At 30.8% G+C, this 10,411-nt stretch overlaps 3 protein-coding genes across 10 annotated transcripts in view; 2 read left to right on the top strand and 1 right to left on the bottom strand.

Annotated features, from left to right (window-relative positions):
* Positions 1–3,663: 3,663 nt before the first annotated feature.
* Positions 3,664–4,212, bottom strand: LOC132702759 (enhancer of split m7 protein-like). The gene has a single exon (XM_060671509.1). The coding sequence runs from the start codon at positions 4,210–4,212 to the stop codon at positions 3,664–3,666; it is 549 nt and encodes a 182-aa protein (XP_060527492.1).
* A 2,464-nt stretch (positions 4,213–6,676) lies between these two features.
* Positions 6,677–9,097, top strand: LOC132702758 (uncharacterized). The gene is made up of 3 exons (XM_060671508.1): positions 6,677–6,996; positions 8,721–8,887; positions 9,090–9,097. The coding sequence occupies exons 1-3, from the start codon at positions 6,677–6,679 to the stop codon at positions 9,095–9,097; spliced, it is 495 nt and encodes a 164-aa protein (XP_060527491.1).
* LOC132703479 (ileal sodium/bile acid cotransporter-like) overlaps positions 8,866–10,411 on the top strand; it is a 26,929-nt gene continuing 25,383 nt past the window's right edge. For all 8 annotated transcript variants that reach the window (XM_060672762.1, XM_060672761.1, XM_060672759.1 and 5 more), the window contains exon 1: positions 8,866–9,039. The gene's annotated coding sequence lies outside the window, so the exon portion shown is untranslated. The remainder of the gene's footprint in view (positions 9,040–10,411) is intronic.

Genomic DNA, 10,411 nt, shown 5'->3' with positions numbered 1-10,411 from the left:
CGCTTTCTAAACTTCTTCGTTTGTGCTTTGTTTATGCTGATCAAAGAATTTTTGATTCTGTCTAATTTTTTTTTTTTAATTTTGAATTTGAGAAGTGTAAAATCATGAAAAGCATATATTAACAATAAATATCGGTGTTATAGTGTCTTCTCAGAATTTTTTGATAACTGACTTTTATTTTCATCCACATGATTATATTGTAATAAAAAACATCAAATTATTGAATTTAATATTTTTAGCAATTTTGAAATTTTCTGTTTTATCAAAAAGCGCGCTCTAGTGACACCACTAACATAACACAGATGAAATTCGGTGTAATACAGCAATACATGCTTTTTCCAACAAGACTAAGTTCGTTAAAAATCCCCTATGTTGTTTTACTTTATTAAAGTGTTACAATGTTCAACAATTTAAAATGTTGAGGTGACAGCTGGCGATCATCATAGAAATCTGAATATATTTCCCGCTGTCTTCTTTGCCCAGTTCCATAATATTTTTTTTCCAGCAAGTTCAGACGACGACTAGTTTTTGAGATACCACTAACCACTTCGAACGTTTTCGGTGCTTTAGTCACGGGTTTTGAAAGTATTGGATGTTTTCTGTAGATTTTAGCCATCCCACGGTAGCCTTTTCTCAACTCTGCTGTTTCGTGCAGTTTTCCAAAAATGTCCCCGAAAACTTGTACAAAATAGAGACTCACTCCGTTATGCTTTTACTCGTGACATATCAAACTAGTGGCTAAATTGGCGTTTATCAAACTTTTATAATTAACATTTGGTTTCGCAAATTACCAATTGCAAATAAAAGTAACGTCTCATCTAAGTCTTAAGTAATTCTGCCTTAACTTATTGTGAAAGGGCTAACTGTTTCAATGAAATTTGCGTTAATAATAATAACCCTTTTCTCATTCCTAATAAATTGAATCTCCGGTATTATGAAAATATGATATTTGTAAATATTAGCCTTTCCGATTGAAAACAGAACGCCCCCAAAGTATTATAACAAGACTAGCCTGGGATAAAATCTCGGGGAACCCTTTTACGTTTGGTGAAAGGATTTAAAGTCCAATATAAAGAGGTAAACGGGCAATAAAACAATTTGCAACGTTGTGCGCCAAGGGGGTGAAAGTAAAAGTACGAAATAGAGCACAATTTTGCATTGCGTTATAAAATTTCTGCAACCGTACTGCAATATTTACAAGGGGTTAGCGGACCCTTTACCATTGTCGGCGTATATTTCGTTAACATTTTATTGCGAGCCGATTGCAAAGGGTTTAAAAAGTTTGCAGAGTTTCGTTTTTTTGCTATGCCGTAAAAATGTGATAAGGGCTTTTTTAGAGTCGTCAATTTTGTCAATTTGTAATTGTTAATCCGTGTTTATTTGTTCGTAGACCTTGATAAAGTCTTCGACAGCGACAGATGATTGAACCTCGCGATCTTAATCTATTTAAAACTTATTTAACCGAGAGAAAACAAGACAATCCTGATTGGAGATAAGTTGAGTACATTACGATCTGTTACTTCTGGTTTACCCCAGAAGATAATTTAAGCCCTCCTAACAGAATAGCATGTATACGTGGTATCCTCCACCAGATTACTGAATAGAGCTTAAAATAATTGCAGAAGAAACATTAAAATATTTAAAGTAATTACTTTCATTTCAAACTATTGATAATTAAAACCACAAAACAAAATTTGTCATATTTAGTTGTACCACCAAAATAAAACCGGAATTTCTTAGAATTTACTTTTGATAGCAGGGAGAAATAAGGTAATTGTGGGTACATATAGATGGGCATCTGAGGTGGGAGCACCTTTAGAAATTTAGCTTCTGACCAAGCCGTACTTACTGTTAGTGGTTAATATTTATTTTTGTAATTAAATAACGGTACGAAATAAAGTAATATTCAGCTGTAGCATTAGTAGTAGGATAACAACATAATAAAGTAATTAATGGACGTGGAAAGTTTGATAAACTTTTTCAGATACTGCTATAAATTTTTCTTCGACTGCTTAAAGATGCTACTCCACACAGGAATTATACGCTATCTTGTAATCAAAACGCTCACTTTTGGGACATATAAGATGATTATATACTCTGTATAATCATCGTATTATACGGATTATCCAAAAAAAAAGTTTTTTTTTCTACTCCCGTTTGTAAAATGCTTAATTACATACCGATCTAACGTGCGGAAAGCGAGACTTTACCACTTCTTTTTCTTTTCCCATGGACATTTCCGAGATTTTACCGCACGGGTTTGGAAGCAATCGGATGTTTTCGGAGATTTTACCGCACTGCTTGGATTGTGACGTTTGTCAATTCTGACGGTCATGTCAGTGAATGTATTCGTATTGTTTTGCGAAAATGTACCCAAAAACTAACGGTCGTAGAAAAAGTATAGTATGCAACACGTTTGGTAAACTTTTTAAGTTGCTCCGTTCGCATCAAATAAACTCGTGAGTCAAATGCCCTTTACCGCAGTTGCCTAAACTTTTTAAATCATTTGACTACTCGAGAAGACTAATTTAATTATTTTAAAAGACTTGCCAATATTACGAGTTGTCCAAAAATTAACTAAAATCAGATTTAATTGTTTGACCCTTGACAAGTATAACAATGATTAATTTAATAGAACGCCACATCTGTATGCTTTTTAGTTATAACCTCAGTTACAAAAGAAATAATTAATTTGCTTCATTCAAAATATTATTTAAAAAATTTGGAGGTAAAAGTCAGATAACCGATGAAGACAAAGTCAAAATTACGTTATTAGCAATTTATGTTTATTTTATTTCGATGTGTATTTTAGTACATTATTACATGTTTAGTGACAAAAAAGTTTGACCGAATAAATCAGGAAAATTTTATTGCTTTTTTTTGCTATTCGTTTCTCGCTTACTAGTGATGTTACAAATGATCCTTATAATAAACATGACTATATAATACCATCAACGTTTTAATTATTTTGAAATGTAAGAAAGTATTGATTTACTAGGGTGCAACATTTTAAATTTTGTTGCTACATCCCGTTCACTCTTTGCTGTTAACATTTTAATAATATTAGCGGAGATCACTAATTATATATTTTTTTAATTATATTCACTTTTAGAAATATAATGGTTATTTTGTTAAAATATTTCTTCGAAATTTAATGTTGCGCAAGTGTTATTAATTTTTATTATTGTGAAAGTTAAGTTGTTGGTTATTTGAATTTTATTGTGTTAATGCAGATTTAATAAAAGTGGCATGGCTGAAAACCAGTGAGAAAATGATATCGCAGCTATCAAATTGTTCAAAAAGTAATCGAGATGTAATTACAGTCACTCTACTAAACTTTGTAAATTTTAGGTCAAATGTGTCCATGGATTAAGTTTTAATATAAAATCGAGTTTGAAAATAAAAAAAATTATTTATGGTTAGCCTTCTATTCGGGATATTTGGAGGCTGCTAAAGTAAAACAATTTAGATGGCATTAAACATAATTTTTCTTTCTTTGGCAACACAAAACATATACATAACATTTCAAAATATATACGCAATATATACACTTATCGATTTATACAATAACTACCCATATACCTATTAATTATCACAGCATATTTACAAAACCATTAACATCATTAAATAAAACTTAGTCCATCCAAACTGTTCTAGCGTAACTCACCAGGGCCTCCACACATCCTCCGGTACAGGCTCGTTTGAAGTGTTACACACTTTCATATCACCATTGTGTAAATTCGGCGAGGAAGGGGGCGAAATCATCTCCACCTTTACCGGGCAAAATGGTCCGGATCTCACAAAAGAGTCGACACAGTCCAGCGGCGATGAGATCTTCGGAATCACCTGCGAGCTACCGTTCATCTCATGATATCCTCCGGCATGGGTTTGAAAGATTCCCGATCGATACAGTTGTTTAGGTGGACAATTAAAAAACTGAGGCTTGTATCGGACAAACGCGTAGCTCTGGTTCGCACCAAGATGGTAATCCATGCTTCCTTGTCTCACACTTGCCCGCATCCTCTGCATGTAATTGACGGTCATCTCCAGGATATCAGCTTTTTCTAATTTAGCACTTTTATGTGCGCCCCGATTAGCAACTTCCGGATCACACTCGAGCAATATATTTTTTAGTATCTCCAAACTTTCGTTTATCCTTGCACGTCTCTTCTTTTCTATAAGTGGTTTTCTAATTTTTCTATCTTCCGCCATCGTTACTAGTCCCGATTTGTTGTTGGGACAAATTATGGTTAAGAAATGTTAACTTTTCTGGCACTCGTGTTGGCTCATCCATCATTCCCCACCCTCTCGCTCTTTATACCTGACTGATTTTGTTTGGTTTATGGTTTTTGGGCAGTAAACTTGATTAAGCACGCCAAAGCGTGTCATTTTCCAAATATTGTCTGTTTACGCCCTGAAACGGATTTTGTTCCGTAGGTAGGACGTTCAGTTTGTAGCAGCCTAATTAATGGCGCATTTTAGTGAAAGTGAAAAAGCGAAAAATAATTTTCAATAATTATAATTACATGACATATTATACAAACAATTATACAATAGTAACTATACCAGAAAAATGCAAGGTTACTTGAACAACTTGAAATACATGTGTGACATCCCAAGTTACTTGTATTGTACTTGCTCATTTATAGAAATGGGATAGTGGGATTTTCTCGATGTTTGTTACTTTACATAGTACCATTTGAAATTTAAAAAAAAATTATAATAATCAAACTTTCCAAAAAACCTACGAAACATCAGGACATACAGACTGATATACTTGAAAATTCAAAATGTTTATGGGCAAAAATGGCAGTTTGTATTTTTTTGCAGAAATGTTTCAAAAAAGATTAAAAATACATACCTATTTACCCAAGTTATTTCAAAAATTTTATTTGTATATTTGTCCAGATGATTATTATGTATGTATGTATGTATAAATAATAAATTAGATTTTGCCTGGTTTTACTTTCTCGCCACATAACTTAAACAGTTAAAGTTTTAAAATTAACGCAAAAAGTCTCTATGCTTAGTTATCAAAATACATACTGCGTGTTAAAGAGTTCGTTACATTTTATCTTTTCCTTATACCAAATTGGTTCGACATAATGGCACAATATGAAGTAGTTGGTTGATTGGATGATCTGCTTATGGCTTCAATGTTTAAATTTTCTCTTCTTAATAAAAAAAAAAAGGTCAGCTGCCATCCATCATGCACCTTGCATATGTAGCGTCAAGTTATTGTTTCGTTTTAGTGCTCATCATATGAGTGACCATTTTTATCCAATTAACTACTTTATTTATCCTTTATTTTTTTATTGTATTTTGCAAGTCAGCTAGCTACCTCTCTGAATTGTAATAAAATCAACTAAACTTTATTTGGTTTTAAAATGTTAAAACAATATTAACTTGGCATCAACTTAACGATTTCTATAGGTTCATTTAAGTCTTCTTCTTCTTTCCTGGTCTTACAACTCAGGATGAGACTTAGTAACTTTTCCAATTCTTGATCTTCTGCTATCTCTCAGAAAATTCTCTAATCTGTGTTCTTCTGATCTTACCTCATGACTGGCGTATCTTATTTGATTAACTTTTCTGTGCTGACCGTACCTTATCAATTCAGCATTTATTTATAAGACTAAACATAGGTATCCAAGTAGAAGGGCATATTTTCTAAAAAAAAATATTATTAAGTAGTTATTAATATAATTTGTGTTTTCTGTGAATTTAAAATTTGGCCGATATTTTCACCAAAAGTTCTTTTTTATATTCGTCTTTTGGTCTTAACAGAGCCCTGTTGGCTTATACTTTTGTCATTGCGAACTAATATAATATACGCAGTCTTAGGCAGAAAGAAAGGTAAATATTGAAAAAGTTAAAATAAATCGCAAAGTGTTAAAAATAGATATATGATATATTCTATTAAAGTTGCATTTTTATTGTATATGGTGTTCAATTTAAGAAAATTGAGATTTTTCAATTTTTAATTATACAAACATACCTATTCTTTTCTTTCAAATTCAAATTCCGAGTATTGTATCTTTTATGTCATCTTCGAATAGCGCTGCTACCAAATATAATAACGTTATGGATTTTTTTTGCATTTGTTTAAACTATTATTACATAGAAAAACAAAATTTTCAAAAATTTCAAAACGAATTCAAAATTAAATTTAAATCCATTTTTTTAAAAAATAATCGCCATGCATTTTTGAGCCACTCTGTATACTTAAAATAATTTTAAATTCTGCATCCTAACAATATTTTCCACTTTTAACTCACCCTGTAGATACATTTTTTAAATCCGCACAGATCTACCACATTTTATAAAAGTATAAAAATGTCTTTAAGAACACAATCATGCATTGCATTCTTTATTAAAAATCATCGTTAATCCGAATGCTAATCTCTCGATGGCAATTAGACACACTAAAAAGTTTCCCAAACATTCTTTTTGTGTCCACGCCGATTTCAAAAGCACCGATTTTATGATCAACAATAAAGTGATATCTTATTGCCACCAGAATTTGGGGTTGTAAAGTTAGTGTCGGGCGCTAGGTAGAACTTTTAGTAGGGGAAACCAGAACTAATAAAGCGAATATTATTTCGAAAATTCGACATTTTTAGTTCAGAAGTTCGACCGAGCAAAGCACCTTCGCTCGTGAAATTCAAAAGGGGCAATGTCTCAATTTCGAATGAGGAAAATGACAAAACCCAAGACGAAAAAAGTAAGACGGAGAGTGAAACGCAATTTGAACCAACTCAAACAAATATTGTTGAACTGCGACCCAGGGTTGCTTACGATTAAAAGGGACGGGCCAAGGCAAGGAAAAATGGAAAAAGTCGATATTTTAGAAATGACGATAGATCATCTCAAACAACTAACCAGGAAAATCGAAGACAAGTGCGAAAACAACAGAATAGCCAACAGGGATGCGGACTGTGAGTGTGTTTCGGAAAAACAAAAACACGAGAAAAAATTGGAAATATGGAGGCCATGGTAGTTTACTCGATATAAATTGTTCGGTGTTTTTGAGACCAATTTCTGTGATTTAGATGTTATGTATATATGAAAATGTTATTTGTTTTATTAATTTTATTCGCTCTTTGATTGGCTTTTGCAAATAAAAATTGAAATAGTGTCCAGCAAATGCGTGTCATTTACCAAAACTTTCCACGACACCATATTTTTTGCATTAATTTGAATATAGAGAACTTCTTAGATACTGCTACTGCCTCTGCTTCTTTATGAAGTTTCATTTAAAATGTTTTGAAAAAACAGAAAACCGTAATAATATTTTCTGGTTCGAGTATTTCTTGCCAATTTTTCTGATTATTTACTAATGTTATAGATTTTTTCGATATTAAATTTTATTTCTCGAATATTATTTTTGTACCACCTCTTGGTATCTATTTAATTTTTTAAATATGGATATTTTTTTTATTTTGAAAAGAAATATGATTTTATTCACACACATTTTATAGACAACTTCTTAGATAAGACCTATGCATCTGCTTCTTTATGAAGTTTCATTTAAAATGTTTTGAACAAACGGAAAACCGTAATGATGTTTTCTGGTTCGAGTGTTTCTTGCCAATTTTTCTAATTATTTTAAATTTTATTTCTCGAATATTATTTTTTGATATATTATTTTTTATTTTGAGAATAAATTTAATTTGCTATACAACCAACCTAAACGAATATGATTTTATACCCATTCCACCATGTCCCACCGATTTTGAAATTTGAAATTTCACTTTTTTTATATCAGAAACCTTTTGAAACTAGCAAAAAAAACATTTAAAGAAAAAAGATTTGATAATAATAGAAATTTCTTACTGTATTCTACGATTTTAGAATAAATTCAATAAATTTATATTTAAATTAATCATTAATGAGTTAATTAATTTCATTACTTAATTTGATGCAGATAAAGTCAGTTAATTTATTATCATGATTTTGGTCAGAAACTATTTAGTCTGCGTCTTAAAATTGTCATACGTTAAGCAGACATATATACCGAGTGGTTCAAGAAAATGTGAAACCCAAAATTACCAAAAAGGTTTTGATATGAATCTGAAAGCGAAATTGTAACGGAAACAACTTTTATATTAGGCAGTTTTCTTTTTCACTTTTAATTACAATTATTTTCCTTTATCGTTTTTCCTTATATTTAAATGTTATTATTTTTTCTTGAATCTATGATTTAAATGGCTGGCATAACTAGGGGTTTACTCTTCTTTTGATTTTATTTTTAATTTATTAACGAATTTAAAATGTTGTGTTGTGCAGTTTATCTTGAATTTTTTCGGTGATCACAGTCGACAACTAAACATTTAAAAACCTCAAACGCCTTGCGAAACAGATCTACTCGAGAACCAGAACATTCCAAAAAAGTATAAAACTGGACGAAAAATACTGTTTCTTCTAATAATAAAATTCCTAGCACCTTAATTCGTAGAAGCATGGCGATTAATTTAATTTTTATTTTTGCATTAATCGAAAATCGTGCAATGGGCGAAAAAAGATCAAACACTATGTTTTATTCTTGTTAGATTTTGATAATTTTAACACCTTGCAACTCGAAAGATGAAAAGTTTAAGAATTTATACTTTTCTTTTTAAAATCACCCAAGGATTCACATCTTTAAGAAAGGGAAAATAAGGCGCTCTATTTGTGATATTACCTAAGTCAAGTTTTGTTTTTCTGGTTTTTCCATTCAGGTTATCCGAAACTACGAAACAATACCCTAGTAGCCCAACACACGTGATTAACGTGTATCTTTGGTTGCCTGCGCAATTCGAAATAACTGACCGACCCAAGACGGATAGCTTTACTTTGTCTAATAAACTGTACAAACAAAGACAACATCAACAAGTGAAAGCCAAAGGTAACTGGAAATCGTCCTTGGTTAAATGCAAGTTCTCTTGATAGAAATTGGATTTAATACATTATTTTGCGAAGTGAGTGCGTAAGTGCGGATAAATTTCGTGGTTCGCAATAATTGGAATTGAACTTCATTCATTTTTTTAAGGATTTCAGGTAAACATATAGGTTATGTAAAGTGTTGTAAGTTTTTTTTTTAATTCTAGATAACTAGTATTTTCTATATTATACCTCAAAACATAATAGTTTTGTTGTGAAACATTACTTACTTGAAATATTATACCATTTTAAATAAAAACAACGATTATTATAAACTATCTCTTAGGTCCTACCTAATTAAAAATTACTGCACAATTTGTTGGGGTAGTAGATAATTTAGTGAAAAGTCTAGATTGTCTACTTCACAACTCGTTCCATTCTCACATTATACAACAAAGATGTATGTAATAAGATGGTGTTGCATAATTAGATAAGATTTGTCTCTTGCCCAAAAAAACTATAGACAATTATTTGATAAAACCACTGACCCTCCAATATTAGGTGATATATTTAATAGAAATTCTTGCCAATAGTTGAATTATTGGATAAATAAATTCTTAGGAAACGAATGAGGAAATTTTAATTTAACACATATTTAATTATCACTATTAACTTTTACTTAACGTTCAGCAACTGTAATATGAGAATATAATTTTTTATATGCAACAGCTATTAAGTATTGTTTTTTTATATGTACCTAAGGCAACCACGTAGTGCGTTGCTGCAAATTTCATTGGAGATACAGCGTCATAGGAGAAAAATGATTAATATTAATTATGCTTTCCCGCACATTATTTAAAGACGATGTTTTCTTCATTTCTTTATAAATAATTTTCTAACGCCTTAAAACAAAATTATATAACAATAATTGTTTCTATTATGTAGGTATACAAATCTTTTCTTGCTTAGTTTGCTAAAAATGTAAATCCCAAAAATTGTTTGTAGTATACTTCCTTGAGGAATATTCTTAATAATCTTGGTATTGCCCATAAGCAGAATATAAATATATCTCGTTTTTTCTGATAGTTCCTGTCGCGTAAACACATGATTTTCCCATATTATTCACAGTAAATAATCGTGACCAACAAATATTCGCTTAACAAATTTCAGTGCATGCTGCTATTTTATGAAATTGATAGGTACCTTGCTAATTGGCATTATTAATATTTTTCATAAATCACTACGCCCCTTTTTTAGTTGAAGAAATATTATAAAATGCTTTTAACATAATTTTTTAATAATTAATTAATAATATGATACTCTGTGTCAACGATAACATATTTTAAATTGAAATAATTTGTTTCAAAATAGTAAGTTAATTCTGTTTTTACAGAAAAATAATGAAAAAAAAAATTGCTTCAATACCCAATAGCATATACGTGTGCAAAGTAAGTCTCCACCTCGGTCTCCGTTTTTAAAGTATTGGAGACATCAAATTGTGGGATTGTGATAAGACAAAATGTTTACTAGTCTTTTAGGCTCATTCTAA

Source organism: Cylas formicarius, unplaced genomic scaffold, assembly GCF_029955315.1.
Source record: "Cylas formicarius isolate icCylForm1 unplaced genomic scaffold, icCylForm1.1 PGA_scaffold_6__28_contigs__length_40554024, whole genome shotgun sequence".
Lineage (NCBI taxonomy): Eukaryota > Metazoa > Arthropoda > Insecta > Coleoptera > Brentidae > Cylas > Cylas formicarius.
Note: the sequence above shows the minus strand (reverse complement) of the source record. Positions and strands in the feature narration are given on the sequence as shown.

Bases quoted from the DNA above. Each gene is read 5' to 3' on its own strand.
- LOC132702759 (XM_060671509.1), bottom strand. From the start codon at position 4,212: ATGGCGGAAGATAGAAAAATTAGAAAACCACTTATAGAAAAGAAGAGA.
- LOC132702758 (XM_060671508.1), top strand. From the start codon at position 6,677: ATGTCTCAATTTCGAATGAGGAAAATGACAAAACCCAAGACGAAAAAA. The intron at 6,997-8,720 runs GTAGTTTACTCG...TTTTCCATTCAG, and splicing joins TTGGAAATATGGAGGCCATG to GTTATCCGAAACTACGAAAC.